This window comes from Lactuca virosa, chromosome 6 (genome assembly GCF_052849685.1).
Source record: "Lactuca virosa cultivar CGN04683 chromosome 6, Lactuca_virosa_CGN04683_v6, whole genome shotgun sequence".
In the NCBI taxonomy this organism is placed as follows: Eukaryota; Viridiplantae; Streptophyta; class Magnoliopsida; order Asterales; family Asteraceae; genus Lactuca; species Lactuca virosa.
This window is the reverse complement of record NC_136431.1, coordinates 193,766,913-193,793,497: the sequence shown is the minus strand read 5'-3', so window position 1 is coordinate 193,793,497 and position 26,585 is coordinate 193,766,913. Positions and strand designations below refer to the sequence as shown.

The 26,585-nt window shown below is 29.4% G+C and overlaps 1 protein-coding gene across 1 annotated transcript; it reads right to left on the bottom strand.

Moving 5' to 3' along the window:
• Positions 1-10,933: 10,933 nt before the first annotated feature.
• On the bottom strand, positions 10,934-11,468 carry LOC145122191 (uncharacterized). Its single transcript, XM_079057834.1, has 2 exons — positions 11,052-11,468; positions 10,934-10,939 (listed from the first exon to the last, which is right to left on the bottom strand). Exons 1-2 carry the CDS (start codon positions 11,466-11,468, stop codon positions 10,934-10,936), a joined length of 423 nt encoding a protein of 140 aa, XP_078913960.1.
• Positions 11,469-26,585: the final 15,117 nt, after the last annotated feature.

Sequence of the window (26,585 nt, the reverse complement as noted above, 5' to 3'; positions counted from 1 at the left end):
ACGAATTCTGATTCAAGTGGGGGAGATTTCTAACGCTAGATTTCCGGTATGAATTTATTTCAAATTGATTGTTTTTCTCTTTGGGACACGGCGTGTTGGAAACCTTAACACGGCGTGTTGAGATGACGGTGACCGTAGAGTTTAATGAACCAACACGACGTGTCGAGGTTCCTCAACACGGCCTGTTGGCAGCTGAGAAGGAAACACTAATTTTTAGGGTGTTGTACCCTATTTAAAGGCCTTAAGTCCCTTGGTTGGCCTCTTTACCATGCTCCTCTATCCAAAAAACCTAAAATCAAGTATCATCTTCCATAGTTGAGTGTGTGACCTTGTGGAGAGCCTTCGGTGTTCATTTTTGTGCATTTTGAAGGAGCTAAAGAAGCTAGGAGTTGCTTAGCTTGAAGAAGAGGACTTAAATCTAGAACCACCATCTTATTTGCCATGTTTTTGAGGTTTCAAGTTCCCACCTTGTGTAACACTCCGAATTCAGAAGACCTAGAAAGGAAAGAAAACCTCAAAATAAGGAAGAGACTCGTCGAGTAGATGGGGTGACTCGGCAAGTAGGAGCGCGAATTGGGTCGCGGGTTAAGTGACCTACTCGACAAGTCAGAAGACTGACTCGGCGAGTTGGTCAATATTTGGGAAAACCCTAAATGCGGGCCTTGTACCCTATTTGAAGAACATTATAACCCTTCATCAACCTCATTGATGCTCTCTCAAGTCCAGAACGAAACCCTAGTGCCTTCCATGAGTTTGTGAGCCATTGTGAGCATTCTTGAGTGTTGTGAAGCTTGAAGAAGAAGGTGAAGCCTTGGGGATACAAGAAGAGACTAGTAGATCTAGAAACCTCTTGCATTCTCCTCCATTTTCTTGTAAGAAAGCCTCAACCTTGATCATTATGCATGTAGATCTCTTCTTTGTCACTTTTGGGGGTTTTTGGTCCAAGAACCCTAGCATGACAAGAATGGACGTCCCAAGAGCTTGTGTTTTCATATCTAGCACCATTAAGGGCTGTTATGGCATAAAGGTGCAAGCTTTATGCCATAGGAATCCCCATGCAAGCATATGAAGTGTTCTTTTGGCCTTTTTAGCTCAAAAGGCCATGAATGGAGGAAAAAGGCGGTAGCTTTTCATGGTTAGGAGGTGGTTGGGTCCATATCTATGTTTTGGATGCTTTGAGACCCTCAGAAATCGCCTGATTAGATTGGGACATTAAGAGACTCGGCGAGTCGGACCATTTTCTTGCCCCAAAACCCTTTTGTTAAAGGGTATGAGTTGAGTTGGTAAGGGACTCAGCCAGTCTGGGTCCATAGTGGACATGAAGATCATCGTACTCGACGAGTTCAATGAGGAACTAGGCGAGTCCAAGGCAATCTCCTTAATTTATGAAGATGGACTCGACGAGTTCAAGGGAGAACTCAGCGAGTCAGATGAAGGAAGGTCCCGATGTGTTGAAGGTGGACTCGGCGAGTTCAAGGGAGAACTCGGCAAGTCAGATGAAGGAAGGTCCCGATGTGTTGAAGATGGACTCGGCGAGTTCAAAGGAGAACTTGGCGGGTCAGATGAAAGAGGGTCCCGATGTGTTGAAGGTACACTCGACGAGTTCAAGGAGAACTCGACGAGTAGGATCGAAGTCCTGAGTTTTGAGTGGAATGTGGGACTCGACGAGTTGGTAAGCCAACTCGGCGAGTTGAAGTCAACTCAGAGTGTTGACTTTGACCATTGACTTTGACCAAGCTTGAACAGGTTTGACTTTTGAGTGAATTGTGGTCTAAGTATTATTTTGGGAATTTATAGTTCGGGGAGCCGAAGGATCAGCAGTTCAGAAGTTGTCGATTGGCAGTCAGAAGTGTTTCAGCTAGTCATCAGCAGTGCGAGGTGAGTCTCCTCACTGTGTGCATGGGTCTACGACCACAATTCCAGCCCATTATGTTTATGCTTATTGGTTATGTATAGAAGGAAGACTCGGGGGTTAGCCCTAGGCAATTATTGATATATGTTCCGGGTTACGACCTGATGTCGTGCGAGGCCCAATGAATGTTAGGATGCTAGAGGTCATTGTGATTCTTGCATGTGTCGGTATGATAGGTTTCGGACCGAGGGCCCGATGTCGGGGTAATCCCGAAGTATGTTAGATGATAGTATGTTTCCGAATCGGGAGTCTGATACCGGGTAAATCCCGAGGAAGGTTCTCATGTCATATGTTGGATTATACTTGTTGTCTCTGTGATACTTGTATGTGCCTGGTAGGGAGGTGAGTGTGAGTGAGGTCACGTATCTCATCACTAGCTGAGTATGGATGGGGTTTCGTATCTAAATATTAGCAGAGTAGGGGCGAGGCCCGTGATAGGAAGGGAGTGAGTGTGGGCGGGGGCCCGTACCTCACTATTAGCAGGAGTCTGGACGGGGTTCCACGACTCCTCAGTAGCAGACCGGGGGCGGGGCCAAGTTAGGCGAGGCCTTGGATCAGGGATCAGTTAGAGTATGTTATGTGTTAGGATGATATGTTATATGTGACAGTGGTAGTAGGAGGGGACCAGTCCCCAAGTTTGGTTGCTAGGACCGAAGGGTAGGTCGGGCACCCCAGATATGCCCGACAGTATATTTATGCTATGATATACGTGGTACCAGTAGTAGGGGGTGAAATAGTCCCCGGAGTTCGGTCGTCAGGACCGAAGGGTAGGTCAGCACCCCAGAATGGCTTGACACGGGTAGGTCAGCACCCCAGAATGGCTTGATACGGGTAGGTCGGCACCCCAGAATGGCTTAACCGGGTAGGTCGAGCACCCTAGAATTTCCCGACAGTATGTATGCTATGTGATTATGGTATGTGGTAGGTTGGGGAACTCACTAAGCTTCATGCTTACGGTTTTTCAGTTTTGGTTTTAGGTACTTCCGGTAGCGGAGGGAAGATCTCGGGATGATTGCATGATATACACCAAGAAGTTTCGCCTGAGATATTTACTCTGATAAAATGAACAAGTGTTTTGAAATGATACTCTGATTTGTTATAAAACCTTTTAGTATGATTGAAATGATTTAATATTTATGGTTTAGTAATGTTTTAAAAAGAAATTTTTGGTCATGATTTTTGGGATATTACACCTTGCTTGTTATTTGCTTAGATATCTTTTTGGGACTAGATTTTATGCTTTTAGCCTTGGTTGGGTGGATGTTGAGGTTTAGGACGTCCCTATTGCTTATTCCTTCAGATCTAAGGTTTTCATGAGCTCTTTTGGCATAAAGGTGCCAACTTTATGGATTTAAGGGCTTCATGCATTCATTAAGCCCTTCATTAATCTCTTTTTGAGAATTTGAGCTTCTCCTAGTCATGCATGAGCGTGAAGTTGGAAACTTTACGTGGTCTTCCAGCCTTAAGGGGTCAGATCTGCATTTTGCTGGTTTGTCTTTGTTAATTAAGTGCTTAATGATTAAGCCCTTACTTTATTAAGCCTAGGGTTTGGGTTTTGGACCCACTTTGGGGGTTCCTAGCGGTAAAGTTGGAAACTTTACCCTTCTAGACATCATTTTGGTCGAGACCTGAGCTTTGGAGCTCTTAGATTCGGTGAAGGCAGCTTAATGCATTAAGCTGGTGGGTTTCAGGCGAACACGACGTGTTTATTGGTAAACACGGTGTGTTGGTTTGGTTTTCCCCGATCTGAAGTTGATGGAGAAACACGGCGTGTTTGGTCAATGCGGACGTTGACCTTGACTTTGACTTTGACCAAGTTTGACCTATAGGGAGTGTTTAGGCATTTTCCGGCCCTCATTATTTATGTAGAATTATAGGAGTCAATGTGACCCTTGCATGTATTATTGCTTGTGTGCTTACCGGGATTAAGCCTGATGTCGGGCGGAGCCCGATGATCATTTTGTATGCTATGTGATTACTGTTTTGCATGTGTTTACTTTTATTATATGATATATGTATGCTGGGCGGGGCGGGGCGGGGCCCGATGTCGGACGGGGTCCGATGCCGGGTGGGGCTCGATGATAGGGCGTGGCCCATATATGTTTTATTATGTATGGTATGTGGTAGTTTGGGGAACTTACTAAGCTTCGTTTTTACAGTTTTCAGTTTATGTTTAAGGTACTTCCGGTTGCAAAGGGAAGAGCTCGGGTTGACTGCATTGCACACACCGTTGGGACACCGCATTTGACATTTTACTCTGATTTACTGATATTTGATACAATTGCTTCATTTGAGATGTTTGGTTGATATTCAAATACTACTTTTATTTATTTAAAAATATGAAATTTTTTGCCCATATTTTTGGAATGTTACAAATTATCACTATTTTTAATTAATATATTAATCATATAATATATTAACAAATCATTTATCTCTCTCTTATAATCAGTTCAAGTCATTTCGTGTTTATGAGAGCAACCCAAAAATGACTTCAATTTTATTCTTCAACATTATAGCAATTTAGCTAGGACCTTAGACACATTAATTCAACAATCTCTCACTTGGATAAGTCGCTAACTACAATTGCAAGTATAACTCCGAATAATTAGTAAAAAGTTTTTTCCAAAGACACCCCGCCAAACTTTGATTAGACGTTGGTCTTAAGATAAGTGATAAGCTATCTCTTCGTTCTTCGTGATATTGTATGGACACGAAACATGAACTAGAATCAATCTCATTGTCCAAGATTCTGTTTCCTGATTTCCCAATTTGTGATGACGTCATCAGACTACTTATTGAACACATCATCCAGTCCCAGTTGGGCCCAACACTATAATGTCAACATCAAATAACTGAGGGGCCCAAATATATCGCTTTTCTTGTTAAGGAAAAAGGAGCGATTAAACTTTGACTATATAATGATACATTTTACTCACAAAATCATGTAAGAAATTACACTTTATAACACCTAGTTACAAGATGCATTGGAGTAAACCAATGCACAACTGATTTGCAAAATATGACTTATATATCTTTGTTTTAAGAATAGTAATTATTATCGTCTTAGAATTTCTCGTGATTAAATCCATAAAGTAACCTCTAAGCGTGAATTTAACCGGTACTCAAAAACTTCATTTTTTAAGTACTCATGAATTTCATAGTACTTAAAAATGATACATTTTACTCACAAAATCAATACTTACTCCAAAAGTATGACTCACTATGACATTTCGAATAATTAATATTCTGGAAATGAAACATGCAAAGTAAAACATAAAAATAAATTAATTGACAGATGATATCACACACTTTGAACATAAATAAATCTTTATTTAATTAACCACCGTTAAATTACAATTTTATTATTGTTACATTGTTTCCTTTATATTATATAACCTAATCTATGAACTATTAAACAAATTGTTTTTATCTGTTTGTTTAGAGAGATATAACTTCATATACTCATTTTTTTAATAATCATATCTACGTATATCACATAGTTAATCCTTCCACAGGTGTTATTATATTATATTTATACGTTCATTATCGAGGTTTTTTTTTTGCACTTTTTCAAGTAATTTCTTGCCATTCAATAATTGACATTGTTATATTTCCTTCTTTTGTTTAAGATGTATTTCTATTCTGTAAACTTAATATTTTTTAGTCTCTTACCAATTAAAAGTTAATCTTTTCATTGAAAGGAAAAGTGACAAGAATCATTATCTTTATACTTATAAAGCTAACATTTTTTCTTGAATCTCATGCATTTGAAACCCCATTTTTTAACTTCCTCAAACCACATTCATTTGAAACCCCATTTTTTAACTAATGCAACTCAAAGGTTTTCTTAATTATGATTTAACACTCAAAAGTTTTATAACTTATATTATGTTTAATTAACATTTAGTGAAAAGTTTACTATAAAAATGCCAATCTTTTGTGTCTTTTGTGTTACATAAAATCTTACATGTAAGAAGGATTTGAAGATATTGTGATTCAAAAGTTTTCATGTAGTTGAAACATTCACGATCCAAATATGATGATTTGAAGAAATGAGTTATGTCGATCCAAATATGATGATTTGAAGAAATGGGTTATGTCGCATCGATCGTAATTGTAATATGATTTTTTCTTTCAACCAAAACAAATGAAGTTTTTCTATTCTTTCTTTATATTCAGTTTCTCATTTAATCTTTATATGTGATTTGTGTATATTACTCAATCTTGAATATGACTCTCCAAACATCAATGTTTTGCTTGAAATATCTTTCTGATTCTTCTTTTTTCAAGAAAAATATTTTGATTGCAGGATAGTGAAGAATTCTCATCAAGTTTCTATGGTTGAATGGTGTTAAATGAAGAAAGAAGATTCATAAAATGGATATAAGTTTTTTTTGTTTGAGCAAAGTTGACGAATGTTAGTTTTTTTTTTATTTATTTATTTATTTATTTATTTTTTATTTAAATGTATGTTTATGTAACATCTTTATTTATATATTCAACCACCCAATGGTCTTATTTATTTTATTGTAGTTTTTCTATTTTGATTATGTTTATTTTCTATTATTTTTTTGTTGGGTTATCCTACACAACATATTTAAAAGACAATATTTAAAAGATAACATAATTTTGAACATTTGATATGTAATTATGATAAACTTATCATGATATGTTCTTCATATGAAAGTAATTTATCTATATTACTACAACAATAATTACATATGACATTTACGAAAATATATATATTATATGTGATTTGTTTAACATATATATGCACCTATGTATGTTATAAATTTATAATTAAATATCTTTATGTTTAATAATTGAAGGAATTAAAATGATGCATCAAAACCAATTATTTAGACGAATATAATATAATATTATAATAATAATAATAATAATAATAATAATAATAATAATAATAATAATAAATATACATTTCCAAGTACCTCATTCATTTGAAATTCACACTACAACTCAAGAGTTTTCTAATTTATGTATATTTATTAGTTACAACTCAAGAGTTTTTTAACTTATGATTATTAATTAGTAATCACTAATAACTTTTTATTTTCCTTTCTTTTATAAGGTTGTAAAGTTTTGCTCATTAAAAACATTAATGTATTTGAAGAGATTTGTGATTTAAATATGATGAGTTAATATAAATGTTATAATAGATGTTTTAGTGTTTTTATTTTATTAAAAGTTATAGTGTTTATTTTTCATATTTTTTATTATTCGTTGTATATATATCCTTTTTAATACAAATGTTATAATAGATGTTTTTCTATTTTTATGTTACTAAAAGTTGCAGTTCATATTTTTGTTCATTCGTTTTGTTACCCGTTATATTATCATTCATTTGATATATAATTTATACAATTTTAAACGGTTTATAAAATTATCAAATAATTGTATATATCACAATGACTTAAAAATTAAACTATAATGTTTAATAAAACTAATATGTTAACTATATGTTTGCTTTACTACTAACATTTTGTTTCAAAGTAGAAATATTAAATAATAATTTGGTAAAAGTTATTATTTTAACTATATAATTTTATTCTCGCGCAACGCGCGGGGATTCACCTAGTATACTCATAAAGGAAGCATTTTTTTCACCACATTCATTTGAAACTCCCATGTATTTTTTCTTTCACCACATTCATTTGAAACTCCCATGACTTTTCAATTTCTTTCTAATAATAATTATAATTTGGTTAATTAAGTTAAATAAATATCAAACCTAAAGTGTAATCATATATAAACTAAATTTCAATATTAAAATAATATCTTTACTTCTACTTATAAAGTTATGTTTTTTAACTTTTAACATATTATACTTAATTTATTAGTTTTAATATACTGTTGAATGTAAACCATTATCATTTTAAAGATACAATTTTGGACCAATTTGTATAAAATACTTAAATTATAAATTTAAATATAACATTACAGGGTCAACTTAAATATAAATTTTAGTTTAACTTAAACACCTCAAAGAATATTTTGTAAACAGTTAAAAGTGATAAATTATAGTGTCTTTCTAATAATGATTATAAGTTGGTTAATAAGGTTAAATAAATATCAAACCTAAAGTGTAATCATAAATAAACTAAATTTCAATTTTAAAATAATATATTTACTTCTACTTATAAAGTTATGTCTTTAACTTTTAACATATTATACTTAATTTATTAGATTTAATATGTTGTTATATGTAAATCATTATCAGTTTAAAATCACAACTTTTGAACAGTTTAGACAAAATACTTCAATTTTTAACTTAAATATAATATTACAATGTCAACTTAAATACTCCCTCCGTCCCAAAATTATTGTCCACGTTTGACTTTTGAAGTCTTTCCATTTCAGCTTTGACCATAAATAATTTTATTTGTATTATATAATTTTTGATGAAACTTATAAAAATGAAAATACATTTAAAAAACAATCTATTCACATATCTTGCATAAAAAACTATATAACAAAAAGTAAATTATTTAAGGTCAAAATTGAACAAAAGAGACTTAAAAAGTTAAACGTGGACAATAATTTTGGGACGGAGGGAGTATAAATTTGAGTTCCACTTAAAAAACCAAAGAATATTTTGTAAATAGTTAAAAGTGATAAATTGTAGTGATAAATGCAAAAACTAAATTGTAATCTCAATTTAACTAAAATATTTTCTAAACATATTTTTATAATCGTTAAAAATTTTCATATAAGTAGCATAAAATAACTTACAATAACAATAGTTAAAAATAACTCTATATAAATAATTATATTGTTACCTTTAAAATCAAAAATTAATGTTTGATGTTTTAAATAATTATAATGATGGAAATTAAAACAGTTAGCAAATAAATTTTAAAAAATTAATTAATAATAACAACTATAAATAACATTAAACCATATATTATATTTAATTTAATTCGTGTGTAACTCGCGGGGAGAATTCATTAATGAAGTTATAATAGATTTATATATTATCATATAATTCAAAATAATCAATATATTATATCAATTTAGTCTACGAATTATTATATCAAATTTAACAAAAACGTTATTATTATATTTAAAAAAACATATATTTGTAAAGACTTCAACTATATAGGTGTTTCAGCGTATTACAATGTCAACTAAAATATAAATTTCAATTCCACTTAAAAAACCAAAAAATATTTTGTAAATAGTTAAAAATGATAAATTGTAGTGATAAATGCAAAAACTAAATTTTAATATCAGTTTAACTAAAATATTTCCTAAAGATATTTTTATAATCGTTAAAAGTTTCCAAATAAATAGCCTAAAATAACTTAAAATAACAATAGTTAAAAATAACTCTATATAAGTGATTATATTGTTACCTTTAAAATCAAAACATAATGTTTGATGTTTTAAATAATTATAATGATAGAAATTAAAACATTAAGCAAATAAATTTTAAAAATTTAAAACAATTACAACAACTGTAAATAACATTAAACCATATATTATATTTAATTTTATTCATGTGTAACTCGCAGGTAGAAGTCATTCAAACGATTGAGATTATGAAGTTATAATAGATGTAGATAGTATATATATCATATAATACAAAATAATCAATATATTATATCAATTTAGTATAAAAGTTATTATATCAAATTTAACAACAACGTTATTGTTATATTTTTATAAAAAAAAAATATATTTGTAAAGACTTCAACTATATAGATGTTTCTGCGCAACGCGCGGGCACTCGCCTAGTCATTATATAAGGCTAGAATGAGTATTTTAGGGTGCTACATTTTCTAAGCTTGTATTCTAGTTCATTTTTTGGTTATTTTGGAATTTGTCTTGAGGAATTTCTTTTTAGGAAATTGCTCTATTGAGAAATTATGAAAGATCATGAAATATATAAATTTGGCATTTTCAATAATGAGGATAAAGGTATTAACGTTTTTTTTAACACATAAGCTATCTGGTCAACATTTTTTGGTCAAACCAAAAAATATGTAATTTTTGACCCATTGTCAATGTCTAATACAATGCATTCAAAACACATCATGTTTTGCCATTGTTATGTCCTAGTTATTATCATCTACCTTAGTCATGACCATATATATACAGTGTTATGTCATGTCATGACATATCCTGTTTTTTCGTCTATCTTGTCATTTTCTACGGAGATAGATTGATCATTGAAATTTTACAGTTGATCTAGTTTGATGGTTTCTTTGTAGATTGTTGTTTTCTTTCATGTTATTGGAGGTGAAAGAAACCATAGAGCGTCTGAGTGGTGTTCTATTGTTTCTTTTTTATTTATTTAAAGGACGAAGTGGGTTCCGATAAGTGGCCAAAAACCCATTTTATTCATTGGTAGTATACTATGCTTGAGATTGATTAAAGTATTTAGAGGCTTGACGGTTTCTTCTTCTTCTTCTTCTTCTTTTTGTATTAATTATTTGATAGTTGTGAGATTTGTGTGTTGTCAAGGAAAGTAGGTGTAAAACATTCATCGTTCATTTGTTATAGGGTTCTCTTTACTCATGGGAGCAAATAAGGTTGCACAGTTTGCATTGTTTTTGTAGTTAGTTGTCAAGGATATATGATTATTTATGTGAACATTCGGTCATCATTTCTACATTGTTTCTTCTTTTAAAGAAACCCGGTCCGAAAGAGTGATTTAGTCTTAATTTTGTATTTGTATTTTCATGTTATAATAGTAAAACCGAGAAAAACGATGTTTGTCAAATGTTTATATGTTTAAAATTTGACACTATTTTGAAGATATTTGAAATTGATAGTTTGTGGTTTTCAAAAAGGGTAAGTGCTAAAGGAGCAATATAATTTATTTTAAGAAAATATACTAATTGGCAAGAAATTGTTTTCTAACTCTTCTCATTAGTGTCAAAACTCTCATATTTCTTTTCACGAGGCTCTTATCAACAATGGCAGACGCAATAATTGATAGTATGGGTTGTCAATTTTTTTTTTCCTGTCACACATAATTTAAAATTGAAAAATAATTCATTACGTCTAGTACAAAAAAAAACAATTCATTATATAAAAAGTTAAAAACATAACAACGATCTACTACAATTTAAATTTGTCCTCTTTGTGCTGACATCTTTTGAAACCGCTCAATTACTTTTTCATTCTCAACTTTCACAAGTGATTCGGTCTCAACATTGTTAAGCAACGCATCGTTCAAAAAGTCATCGCTAATTTTGTTGCGCAAGTTGGTCTTCAAGAGTTTCATCGTCGAAAAACATCTTTCTACACTTACGGTCGCTACAGGTAAAATTAAAGCCAACTTTAAAAGCTTATAAACCAAAGGATAAGACCGATGTTTCCCCATACTAACCATCAAACGAGAAAGCTCGGAAATTCCTTTCAAAGTGGTAAAACGCTCATCTTTGAAGCAAGAGTGATAAAATATCTCAAGTTGTCCTTCAAGGTCTATCAAATCCGAATCATCAAAGTCATACTTGTACAACTTAGCCAACTTCAACAACTTTGATTTGTCAAATTGTGCAAATGAATCACAAGGGCTCAAAGCACCCATTTATTTTAGTAACTGGGTGTTTGTTTCACTAAATAGATCCTGATATTCTGTAAGTTACATATCCACCATTGTGTTGAAGACTTCAACCTCAAAATGAAATCTATTGGTGTTTGTGGACGTATGGTGTAACGCATGTGTTTCTGGGCTAAGCATTAAAGATGATGTAATAGTCTAGGTCAACCATTGTAACTCATTTTGAAGTAATAAAGATGTATTATTTGAGTATTATGTGTTTTAATCTTAATTGTTATGATTTAATAAATTAAGAATAAAAATAAGCGTCGAAAATAATCGTTAAATAAAGTTGATATCTAAGGAAAAATTTGTAGTGGTTGAAACAAGGATTATGGGGTTATAAAGAATACCGAAATCCGAGTTATAACGAAGAAGTTATGACCTGTCGAAGTTTCGCGACAGAACCGACACGACGCTGTATGACATAAAAAGTGAATTTACGATAAAATGATTTTTAGCCTTAGTGATCTAAACGAAAGTCGTATTGTTCGTTAAACCGAGAATATTCATAAAAAGAACGTCTAAATCTGACTTCGTATGAGGAAGTTATGATTTTTCTAAGATTCGGCATAGTAGTATACAACTAAAAACTCGAAATAAAGATCGAGTGATTTTTAGCCGACACAACCTAAATGAGAATCGAATGTCTCGTCAATAGTAGTACAACGGTAGAAAAACAGACGAAAACGGACGTGAGATGAAGAAGTTATGAATTTTTAACGGACTTTTCTTGTCCCGGCCTGTTAAAAATATAACATTAAAAATAAAGTCAAAATTATCCGACGGAGTCTAAACGAAAGTTATAGAGTATAATCTCACCTACGCGTGGATATAAAGAACGTCAAAAACGGAGTTCGTATGCAAAAGATATAAATTTTTGAAGTTTAGGGCACAAACTTCGAGGCTTATCCGAAGGGAATGCACTACGTTCGTGGGAACGCCCCGCGTTTGCATGCAGTGGACACGTATCTCGCATCTTGACACGTCCGAAGCCACTCACCCACCGGAACGCGCTGCGTTCGTGTGAATGCGCTGCGTTCGGGAACGTACTGCGTTCGGCCTGGCCAGCCTCCTATAAATAGAAAGCGAAGCTTTCCGGATTTTGTTTACAATTTCCACTCTTTTACTCCCTCTTTCATCTCTCAAATTCTCCTAACACCCCCCAAAGTCCCGGTAACATCCCTAATACCCGAAGCAAGTCCCGAAGCCCCGAAGATCCCGAGAAAAAGAGTTTTCGAGCCGAAACTCTGTCCGCGTGAAGCCGGTTTTTGAGAAAACATCTCGGTTTTATCGGACACGATCGTTTTAAGAGACGAAGTGCTGCCCGATTATCGTTAAAATCAAGTGAGTGTATAGTCACTTTCATCTAACACATAGATATGAAGTATTTTTTATAAAATACGTGTTATGTGTATATATTGATTGTTTATTTGAGATGATTGTTGAATGAATGTTTTGTACAAGTTTTAAACTGTATATATATTTTATCTACAAATATGTTGGGTAAAACATGGGTAGATGAAATAGTCGATGTGTGATAAAATAATGAGAGGCCTCGATGTTGTTGTTGTTTCAGTCATCTAGCGGAGTATAGATGACGACCACAGACTTTTCTAGACAGTCCAGTGGAACGCTGGCAGACTCGCAACCTGTAGGTGTTTGTGAACGATGTGTTCATTGGTGTACTCTATCCCCCTCATGGTTGCCTTACGGACATAAATGGCTGAGGAATCCCCTTAGCAGTAAAGTTCATCCCGATGATGATCCTTAGGCTAGGTCCCTTATGATAGGTGTTTAGGGACGTAAAGTGAGGATAACGGGAACGGGTAATCAGGGTTATTGTTGGTTGATGAAATTAATAAATTTATTGTTGGTTGATGAAATTAATAAATTTATTATTATTTGTGGGTTGAAAACACTATATGCTCATCAGGCTCCCAAGTCTGACCCACTCAGCTTTTTATATTACAGGTAGTGGTGCCAGAGCATAGTTGGATGATGACGAGATATTTTGGATTATAGACCAGTAGTTGTAAATAATTGTTGTAAGGTCTATATTGCACTGTTTATGCTTTTGGTCTATATCGTTGTGGACATCCCGAGTTTTGTAATGAAATGAAAAAATATATATTTCTTTAAGAAATGATTTGATAAAATTTTCCTTATTTTATTTTGGGGACAAATTCTGCAACACTTTTAATCAAAGGATTACTCTGATTTTATTTTAAAAAACATAAATTAAATCGGTCTTTTCTGGCCGTGAAATTGGGGATGTCACATACGGTTTCTCGCACCAACATAAAAATCCTCCATTTCCAAAGTAGCAATATCGTGTGTTTGACAAAAAGATGATACCTTTGGCAAAATGCTAGCAAACCTCGTGAGTCCGAAATGCATCTTTTTTTATTCCAAGTATCAAAACCTTGGGAAACAAATGCATCTCTCCCTCCTCTTTGATTCATGAGGTCTCCACACACATCACAATATAAACAATATGTTTTATTCCTTTTTCACACTATATTTCAATCAATCAAAATCATCAAACCATGAAGGAACGAATCTTCTAAATCTATCACCTATTTTATTTTTTGGAAACTTATGTAACCTTATTTGACAAGGTCCTTGAAGCAAATACACTCTTCTTACCTCATCTATTACATTCGATTTGTAACTTGTAATCTTTGGCCTATCCGTCGAGTCCTTTGGAAGATCTTTCAAATCAACATTATCATTAGGTTCGTTAGAGCATGATGTTTGTGGAGTTGCATTAGAAACCGAAGGGGTTGATTGATTGGTGATTGGTGTTAATGGAGTTGCATTAGAATTAGAAACGGAAGGGATTGATTGATTGGTGATTGGTGTTTGGAAACATTTTTCACCACTTTCATTAGGATTAGGTCTTGGTCTTTTGGTAAAAAAAACCACTTACTTTAACCTATAAAAACATAACAATTTAACCTAATAAAAAAATAACTTCAATAAAACATAGAATTTTCACATAATCTAACAAAAAATTCAATAAAAACATAGCCATTTCAATTTTCACCTAAATATCTAATCAAATAATAACATGTAAACCTAAAACATAACATTTTAACAAATCAAACAATAAATTCAATAAAAAGCATAGAAATTACAACTAAGCAAACAATAATTTCTATAACAACATATCAAGTTTACCAAATCATCCAAATATCCAGTAACTTCAATAAACACATAGAAAATTAGTAATAGCAATTTCGAATTTTTCTTAACAATTACAACTATAAATTCGAAAACCGTAGAAAATTAGAAATACTTGCTTCATTAGGGCTTGGACCTTGGATTGAAGCTGTTTTTTTGCACTTGGGAATCGATTTTGCACCTCAAGCCAACAAGAAGCACCTCGTTTTTTGCACTGGGAGCGGACAAGCAAACGATGTCTCCTCGTTTTTTTTTCTTTTTGATTCAACCGATTGGAACCAATTGGGCAATTGGATAATTGTTTTATTTGTTCTATTTTCCCCTATTTTTTTCATTTGGGATAATATTAGTTGTATAAATATGTGTTTAGATAAATTTTTCTGTGTAGACCCGTGTTCGTAAAGAAATCTTTTGATAGATCATTATGTGCATCCGGTATTTGAATCTTCATATTCTTCTGATAGATTTATGAACGTGTTGTATCTTAATAGATGTTGAGCAATAGTTTCATCCATATGTGAATGTATGGTTTTTTCTTCATTGAATCTTTTTGTTTTCTTTTTTTTAAGATTTCAAGTTAAGAACATTTTTTTATCTAGATGTGAGTTGGAACATTGGGTATTGTCATTTGTATACCTTCAAATCTTGAAGATTTGAACTTTTATCAAACTATATTCATCTATTTTCGGCCGCCCTTAAAAGCATTATAAATGCATTACATTCTTCCAATTTTTGTTTCAAATGTGTTCGAAATTGAACAAAAGGGGAAGAAGTTCTCTCTGCATTTATATTTAAGTTCTTTGTAGTCAAATCTATGCATATTTGTGTTTCAGACAAAGGAAAGATATGAACTTCCTTACATGAGTTATATTTTTGTATATTGGAGTTTGGAATCACTTTCACCTCTTTCAGATTTGAAAAAAAAATGAAGGAAAGAAAGAGAATCACAAAGAGGGTGTATGAGACTGTATTGGGTTTCCGTATATGGTATGAAGATGTGTTTTCGGATCTAAATTAAAAAGTGTTTTAAGATCTGGATATAAAAAGGGTTTTAGATGTAAATGAGCTCCAAACTCTATTTTGTTCTCTTTTTTTGTTTGTGATATAAACCGTACATTTTCTTACGTTTCATTGTTTTAGTGATGTTAACTAGGTCTTTTATGTGTTAGTAAATCTAACGAATGAGTGTTAGATGAAAAAACATTCATTTTGGTATATATTATCATATGATAATATATGAATAAATTCTTTTTATCAAATCTTATGTTGTGATACGGTGTATATGTATATATGATTTCTTTTTATTTAGTTAATATCTAGAAAGGATGAGATTTAGATAAACATCCAAACATATAAAAGCAATTCTATTTATTTATGTATTTAGTAAAACCCATCAATATGGTTCATTATAAAATAAAAAAAAGTTAATGGTTCATAAGTTTTATCATTTATGTTATTTTAAATTATCATTATTTTTTTTATGTTAAATTATAATTTAAAAGATATCGATTTAAATCTTTATGAAGAGCACAATGGTTAATTAAATTTACATTGTTTTTGTAAATGATGAAGATAAACGATTAAACATGAGTTAAAAAATAAAGTCACATCTCCTTTAAATGTGTTTGAACTTTGAGTATAATACCATATACTTATTTCCAGTTTCTTTTATGATTATTAATTCAATATCATTTAGAATCATGTTGCTCGTGGTTTGAAAATTGCTATGTATGACTGTCATAAAGTATAAATGTAAGACTAAACTTTGTACGTCAAAAATACATACATAACGTATATAGATGCATGCAAATCATGATACATGCTGTCCAATAAATCTCATGACAAGAACGATGAATTTTATTGGGTAATTCTAAACCCACACGAATTAAATTCCAAATGCACGAAGAAACGATTGATTTGATATACATCACTTAATAAATTTGACAATTTTTAATAATATTAAATTGAATTTGCATGGGCTGTTGTTAAAAATTAAAGATGTAAGTTTTCAATTCAATGCCTTATACTTGTATTTATTTTCAAATCAAACCTTACACTTTTTAAAACTTTAGTTTATATATATATATATATATATATATATATATATATATATATATATATATATATATATATATATATATATATATATATTGTAGACTGTGATTAGTTTCTAGATTGTACTTCAAAATATTTAATCTTTTTTTTATAGACATCCACATATATAAATTTGCTAAATAAAAAAAACAATTTTTTTATTTATAGAGATCTTAATAATTATAAACAACAAAACATAAACTTGACTTTATTAATTATCAGATATTATAACTATAGAATTGTTACAATTACAGTGTGTTGCAAATAATACATTTTATCGATATAATGATTGACACATATTGATAATAATAATACTACATTTTATCGATATTTCTTATTTAATGATTGGTACACATGTTGATAATAATAATAATACATTTTATCGATATAATGATTGACACACATATTGATGATAATAATAATAATAATTCTTAAATAATAATAATATTACATTTTATCGATAGAATGATTGGCACACATATCGATAATAATAATATTACATTATATATATATATATATATATATATATATATATATATATATATATATATAAGGCTTGACAGTTGACGTAAGGATGGTTAAATAGATGTTGCTAGAAACGAGTTAAAAATTCTCAAATAAATCGGTCGTTAAAATTATAAATTTAAAATGATAAAATATATCATAGTAAAAAATAAACTTTATTGAAAATGGATTTAAATTCATAATGATAAAATACCAAACATTAACATTTTAATAATAATAATAATAATAATAATAATAATAAAAGTAGGAGCGTAATATATAAAACTTTACAAAGCAGAAGGGGTAAATTATAAATTTGGCGTATATTAGAGGACTTTGAATGAAAGTTTGACAAATAAGGATTAAAAGCACTGATTGATTTAATGCCAATACACGAAAAATTTATATCTTTATATAATTATAAAGGAAACATTTTTTTTACTGTAGATATCTAAGCAATTTAATGCCAATACACTGATTGATTTACTGTAGATATCTTTAATGCCAATACACTGATTGATTTACTGTAGATATCTACGCAATTTAATGCCAATACACGAAAAATTTATATCTTTATATAATTATAAAGGAAACATTTTTTTTTCTCCATATTCATTTGAAACTTTCATTCATTTTTCCTTTCACCACATTCATTTGAAACTCCATTGACTTTTCAATTTCTTTCTAATAATAATTATAAGTTGGTTAATAAGGTTAAATAAATATCAAACCTAAAGTGTAATCATATATAAACTAAATTTCAATATTAAAATTATATATTTACTTCTAATTATAAAGTTATGTTTTTTTAACTTTTAACATATTATACTTAATTTATTAGTTTTAATATATTGTTATACAATTTTGGAACATTTTGTATAAAATACTTCGATTATTAATTTAAATATAATATTACAGTGTCAACTTAAATATAAGTTTTAATTTAACTTAAACAACCCAAAAAATATTTTGTAAATAGTTAAAAGTGATAAATTATAGTGTCTTTCTAATAATGATTATAAACTGGTTAATAAGGTTAAATGGATATCAAACCTAAAGTGTAATCATAAATAAACTAAATTTCAATTTTAAAATAATATATTTACTTCTACTTATAAAATTATGTCTTTAACTTTTAACATAGTATACTTAGTTTATTAGATTTAAAATGTTTTTGTATGTAAACCATTATCAGTTTAAAGCTACAACTTTTGAATAGTTTGGACAAAATACTTAAATTGTTAATTTAAATATAACATTACAATGTCAACTTAAATATAAATTTTAGTTCCACTTAAAAAACCAAAGAAAATTTTGTAAATAGTTAATAGTGATAAATTGTAGTCATAAATGCAAAAACAAAATTGTAATCTCAATTTAACTAAAATATTTCCTAAAGATATTTTTATAATCGTTAAAAGTTTTCAAATAAGTAGCTTAAAATAACTTACAATAACAATAATTAAAAATAACTCTATGTAAAGGATTATATTGTTACATTTAAAATCAAAAACAATGTTTGATGTTTTAAATAAATATAAGGATAGAAATTAAAACATTAAGCATATTAATTCTAAAAAATTAACTAACAATAACAACTATAAATAACATTAAACCATATATTATATTTATTTTTATTCATGTGTAATTTGCAGGTAGAAGTCATCAAACCTAAAGTGTAATCATAGATAAACTAAATTTCAGTTTTAAAATAATATCTTTACTTCTACTTATAAAGTTATGTCTTTAACTTCTAACATATTATACTTAATTTATTAAATTTAAAATGTTGTTGTGTGTAAACCATTATGAGTTCAAAACTATAACTTTTGAACAGTTTGGACAAAATACTTAAATTGTGAATTTAAATATAACATTACAGTGTCAACTTAAATATAAATTTCAGTTCTACTTAAAAAAACCAAATAATATTTTATAAATAGTTGAAAGTGATAAATTGTAGTGATAAATGCAAAAACAAAATTGTAATATCAATTTAACTAAAATATTTTCTAAAGATATTTTTATAATCGTTAAAAGTTTTCAAATAAGTAGCTTAAAATAACTTACAATAACAATAATTAGAAAAAACTCTATATAAATGATTATATTATTACCTTTAAAATCAAAAAACAATGTTTAATGTTTTAAATAATTATAATGATAGAAATTAAAACATAAAGCAAATAAATTTTAAAAGATTAATTAACAATAACAATAACTATAAATAACATTAAACAATATATTATATTTAATTTTATTCATGTGTAATTTCCGGTAGAAGTCATTTAAACGATTAAGATTATGCGATTATGATAGATGTATATATTTTCATATAATTCAAAATAATCAATATAATATATCAATTTAGTATATGAATTATTATATCAAATTTAACAACAACGTTATTGATATATTTAAAAAAACATATATTTGTAAAGACTTCAACTATATAGGTGTTTCTGCGCAACGCCCGGACATTCGCCTAGTATATTTATAAAGGAAGCATTTTTTCTTTCACCAAATTCATTTGAAACTCCCATGCATTTTTCTTTTCACCACATTCATTTGAAACTCCCATGACTTTTCAATTTCTTTCTAATAATGACTATAAGTTAGTTGATAAGATTAAATAAATATAAAACCTAAAGTGTAATCATATATAAACTAAATTTCAATATTAAAAGAATATCTTTATTTCTACTTATAAAGTTATGTTTTTTGACTTTTAACATATTATACTTAATTTATTAGTTTTAATATATTGTTGGATGTAAACTATTATCATTTTAAAGCTACAACTTTTGAACAATTTGTATAAAATACTTAAATTATAAATTTAAATATAACATTACAGGATCAACATAAATATAAATTTTAGTTTAACTTAAACAGCCTAAAGAATATTTTGTAAATAGTTAAAAGTGATAAATTGTAGTGTCTTGCTAATAATGATTATAAGTTGGTTAATAAGGTTAAATAAATATCAAACCTAAAGTATAATCATAAATAAACTAAATTTCAATATTAAAATAATATATTTACTTCTACTGAGAAAGTTATGTATTTAACTTTTAACATTTTATACTTAATTTATTAGATTTAATATGTTGTTGTATTTAAACCATTATCGGTTTAAAGCTACAACTTTTATACAGTTTGGACAAAATACTCAAATTGTTAATTTAAATATAACATTAGAGTATCAACTTAAATATAAATTTCAGTTCCACTTAAAAAACCCAATAAATATTTTGTGAATAGTGAAAAGTGATAGATTGTAGTGCTAAATGCAAAAACTAAATTATAATGTCAATTTAACTAAAATATTTCCAAAATATATTTTTATAATCGTTAAAAGTATTTCAATAAGTAGCTTAAAATAACTTACATTTATAATAGTTAAAAATAACTCTATATAAATGATTATATTGTTAGCTTTAAAATCAAAAAACAATGTTTGATGTTTTTAGTTTTAAATAATAATAATGATAGAAATTAAAACGTTAAACAAATAAATTTTAAAAAATTAATTAACAATAACAACAACTATAAATTTGAAACTCCCATGCATTTTTCCTTTCACCGCATTCATTTGAAACTCCCATGACTTTTCAATTTCTTTCTAATAATAACTATAAGGTGGTTAATAAGATTAAATAACCATCAACCCTAATGTGTAATCATATATAAATTAAATTTCAATATTAAAATAATATCTTTACTTCTACTTATAAAGTTATGTTTTTTGACTTTTAACATTTTATACTTAATTTATTAGTTTTAATATATTGTTGGATGTAAATCATTATCATTTTAAAGCTACAACTTTTAAAAAATTTGTATAAAATACTTAAATTATAAATTTGAATATAACATTACAGGATCAACATAAATATAAATTTTAGTTTAATTTAAACAACCCAAAGAATATTTTATAAATAGTTAAAAGTGATAAATTTTAGTGTCTTTCTAATAATGATTATAAGTTGGTTAATAAGGTTAAATAAACATTAAACCTAAAGTGTAATCGTATATAAACTAAATTTCAATATTAAAATAATATATTTTCTTCTACTTAGAAAGTTATGTATTTAACTTTTAACATATGATACTTAAATTATTAGATTTAATATGTTGTTGTATGTAAACCATTATCAGTTTAAAGCTATAACTTTTATACAGTTTGGATAAAATACTTAAATTGTAAATTTAAATATAACATTACAGTGTCAACTTAAATATAAGTTTCAGTTCCACTTAAAAAACCCAATAAATATTTTGTGAATAGTGAAAAGTGATAAATTATAGTGTCAAATGCAAAAACTAAATTATAATCTTAATTTAACTAAAATATTTCCAAAAAATATTTTTATAATAGTTAAAAGTTTTTAAATAAGTAGCTTAAAATAACTTACAATAATAATAGTTAAAAATAGCTCTATATAAATGATTATATTGTTAGCTTTAAAATCAAAAAACAATGTTTGATGTTTATTGTTTTAAACAATTATAATGATAGAAATTAAAACGTAAAACAAATAAATTTAAAAAATTAACTACAATAACAACAACTACAAATAACATTAAACCATATATTATATTTAATTTTATTCATGAATAACTTGCGGGTAGAAGTCATTCAAACGGTTGAGATTATGCAGTTATAATAGATGTATATATTATCATATAATTCAAAATAATCAATATATTATATCAATTTAGTATACGAATTATTATATCAAATTTAACAACAATGTTATTGTTATATTTAAAAAACATATATTTGTAAAGATTTCAACTATATAGGTGTTTCTGCGCAACGTGCAGACATTCGCCTAGTTCGTGTATATAGGAGGACCCATTTTATTTCCTCTAATGTATGGCATAAAATATTAGATACTATATCCAATTTGTTCACATTGACTATCATTGTTCTCATTTTTCATCCATTGTAGTCATTTTGTTACGATTTGGGTTAAATGTATAAAATAACCATTTTAAACTTAACATGTATCTTTAACATTTTTATTATTTATAATAAACCTTATTATTATTATTTTTTAATTGCTCTATTATTATTATATAAACTAGAAAAGATTCTCCGGTGTTGCCGGGGTCGGAAGGTATTGCTTTGTAAAGTAAAGTAGCATGTTGAATTGCATTGAGATAATCTAGTAAAGAAAGATAAACAATGTCATCTAATTACATAAGTAAAGAAATCTAAATCATTATTTCTTGCAATAAATGAGGAAAATAAAGAAATTGTCTCACAAATTGAACTTTATTGCCATGTATGGCAGCGGTCGGAAAACCAATCCGGAAAATATAGACGGTTGCTTTTTGTCCGTTAATGTGAGGGTAATTTGGTCTTTCAGGTAGTAGGGACTGAATTTGTCACCATGGGTAAACCATATGGACCATTTATGTAATTTTGGCGGTGGTGGTGGTGGTGGTGATGGCAGATGGTGGGTGGGTTTATGGTATTGGGTGGGTATTTTCTAATAAATAAAACATTAATTTAAAATCAAAAAGAGAATGTTAAATATGGTAAACCACAGGGACCAATCGTGTAATTTTGTCTAACAACAATAATAATAATGATGAGGGACCATTTCTGCCAAAAGACTAAATACTAATAATATGTAATAAAAGGCGAGAGTTATGAAAAATTCAAACCAAAGTGAAAGGGTTGTTTGTGAACAAAAGCATAAAGGTGAAGGGTCAATGTTATAAATTGGAGGACCAAAATTGTCAAAAAAAGGTGCCACTTTACTGTTAAAATCTTTCATAACTTTAATATATATATAATAATCAAGCCCCATTATGTTATAGCCTACAATAATGTATTTTATTTTTAAATGAAAACGAAAACATATTTATTTTTGATTGACTATATGTTCTTTATTAAGATAAATCTCTTAAACTTCAAATGAAAAACACTCATGTGAGACAAAACAATCAATGACTAAGAGGAAGAAAATGGATTGTGGTTTCCTAGGTGCTAACTTATATGAAAAAAACGTGCATTTGGAGAGGACGAATTGGTAAATTTGAGCATTGAGAAGGAATGAGATGATTAAGTGATAGATATATTTGTATTAGGAGTAGGGGTAGCATAGGCGGGTACCCGACCAATTTTAGTGGAACCGGAACCGGCGGTTCCTAAAATTTTGGAACCGGAACCGATTACATCGGTTCCTAAAGTTTTGGAACCGCTCCCGGAACCGCCGGAGCCGGTTCCGGTTCCGGGTACCCACTTGTTAAAATCTTGCAAACTATTATAAGTCAAAAATCATGAAAGTTTTAGAATTTATATATTTCGAGAGCTGGTAATCATTGTTTTGAAAAGTTTTAAAGTTGTTGGTGTTACCCTTCAAGCCCGAATACTTCAACCCATATATAGAGTTTTTATTCGAAACCATGTGCTGAAGTGGAAATGAATTAAAGCGCATTCTCCATTTATAAGCAAAATAGTCTTCAAAGATTTGTTGCAGCAAGCAATGTGGGATAATATGCTTTTTCCATAGAATTCAATTTTCGGCAAATATAGAGCACATCAATAGAACATACCTTTTGTTGAATACTAAACTTAAGTGAATTGCAATACGATTTCATTGTATTTCTTATTAGTTATCAACAAATCTTGATACATTACTAAAAAAATTTAAATCAACGTCAATATTCTAAGAACTTGAGATTTATTATTAGAATTTATTACTAATAGTTTTGTATTCCTATGTGAAATATATGTGTTTCGGTGTTTATTTTATGTGAATGGGTTGAACAAAAAACTTCATAAACTTCATAATTCCTATTCAATGTTAACAATATATATATATATATATATATATATATATATATATATATATATATATATATATATATATATATATATATATATATATATATATATATATATATATATATATATCAACCGGTTCCAAGGTTACCCAGCGGGTAGCGGTTCCGAAAAAGTGAGAACCGGAACCGGAACCGCTTAAGGCGGTTCCACAACTTAAGGAACCGGAACTGGAACTGCTTAAGGCGGATACGGTTCCAGAACCGGCGGTTCCGAGGCGGTTCCGGTTCCGAAGGCGGGTACCCTGTTCCGCTGCTCACCCCTAATTAGGAGAGAGCAGAACTCAACAAATCACTATATGGTCGGGGTAGGATTGACCTCTAAGGGTGGACAAGCTGACGACTTAAATTAAAGTGAGTGCGGTCCAAAGAAATACACATCCAGACGACTTAAAATATCGATTCATTTTCAGTTCTATACACAATCTAATCTGAAAAATAAAAATCAAATTGTAATAAACTAATAAAAGATAATAATAATAATAAAATTTCTTTCCAACTACTACTAATAGACGTGATAAAAAAATAAAAAACTAATTATATCAAAATTTAAATATAAAACGCTAGATACACTAAGATCACTACACGGTCATGTTATTCTATAGTTGGTGTAAAAAACAACATATATTTTTTTAACTAAAATCATGTACTATTAAAACAAAATAGCAATGTACTTTTATTTTAACCCAAATAATAACGTCCATCGAAAGGAAACTATGCACTGAAAGGATACAATTTAACGAACGCCAAAATGAAACTAACTTTCGGCCGAAAACTAATTGTCGGAAAGAGGCAAATAGCCGCTGCCGCATCGCCCGGGTACACCACGTATATATATATATATATATATATATATATATATATATATATATATATATATATATACACTAGAAAATTTGAGGTTCGTGCCAAGCACGACCCACGGAAGGTATTTTGGGTATTTCTTTTACTGTTATCTACATATATTCGGGTAATAACAAAAAAAATTGGAAGTACAATTCCGTAAATGATTTTCAATGTACAATAGATGAATAGGTATAAGAAAATGGAAGTATGTTGTTATAGTCAACTAATAAATGAAAGTCCATTGCGATTTCATCATATGATTTTGTCACCTTATGGAAAACCTATTAGCATCATTTATAGTAAGGGGAGAAGAGATCTCTTTTGTAAATATTAGACAAAGATGGTAATATACATGTACTTGCAACTACAGATGGGTCTCAAGTTTTTGCATGAACCTGTACTTCGCTTTAAATGGCCTAATGTGTGCTTCTAACATGCTCATGAAAGGTGACAAATCTACTTCAACATTGTCGTTCGATAGTTCCTTTTCCACCGGTTCACCCCAATCTCTTATACCTCCTGGCAAAGATCCTTTTGACTAATCATCTACATGATGTTGACTTCCACATCTAGTCCCTGTCTTAACAGTTCCTGTAGGCTGCAATTACCCCTGGTCTCCTATCAACACTTCTGGTGTATGGGTCATGCCTAGTAACTCCTATGTGCAGGAGATAGTAACAAGCTCTTCCAAATTTCTTCAATGTAATGCATTTTGTAATTCATATTTATATTGGATTTTGGTATTTAACATTTGAATAAAAGAAGCATACACCTAAAAAGCACCTGAGATAGCAATGTCATATATTGTTAAGTGAAGGTTTTCTATTTAGAAGACTTTATTTTCTTATCTCTACAAGAGCCTTTGATAACAGGAAATCACCAACAAAAGGCTTAGAATCAGGGTGGCGTAGGCCTATTCTTCCAATGTCTAGAGCAAGCTTCTCTTCTCCAACCTACAACAAACTTAAAAACATATGAAAAATCTAAACAATAAAAACTTCAAATCATCTAAAGATGCATTGAACTCTACCACTTTAAGTAGGAAAAGTAATTTGATGGAACCTTTTGTATTACATTACAAGCGTAGTATGCTTGAAAAATAAGTTTATCATCATGAAAGGGATTACAAAAAAATATGCACTTAAGAATGGGAAGCACTTGTATTATTCTAACCTTTGTTTCAAACAACCCCACTCCCCACAGCAATAGAAGTCATAAATTGTATTATTCTTTACAAAAATACTTAATAACTTTGCGAGAAACTGTCCAGATCACATTCCCCAATCCAGTTACTAAATGCCGACATACACAAATTAACAATTAAAATTTTAAGAAAAATAATTTTGAGATAATGTACCATAAAAAGAAATGACTATTATTACAAAACGTTGAACTTTCCATCATCAAAAGCCAATGTGCATTATGTTTCCTGTTGAATGATATATATAGACCATGTTAAAAAATTTAACTTTTTTTGTTTAAAAAGGAAGAATAGCAAGGATATATTCAACTGTAACCATTAAAACTGCTATATGTAACCATTAAAACAGATAGCAGAACAAATTGCTCCCTCAACTTTTCCCAAAATTCATCAAGAAGTAAACAAAAAATATG

Coding starts and splice junctions, on each gene's coding strand:
- LOC145122191 (XM_079057834.1), bottom strand. CDS start 11,468: ATGGGTGCTTTGAGCCCTTGTGATTCATTTGCACAATTTGACAAATCA.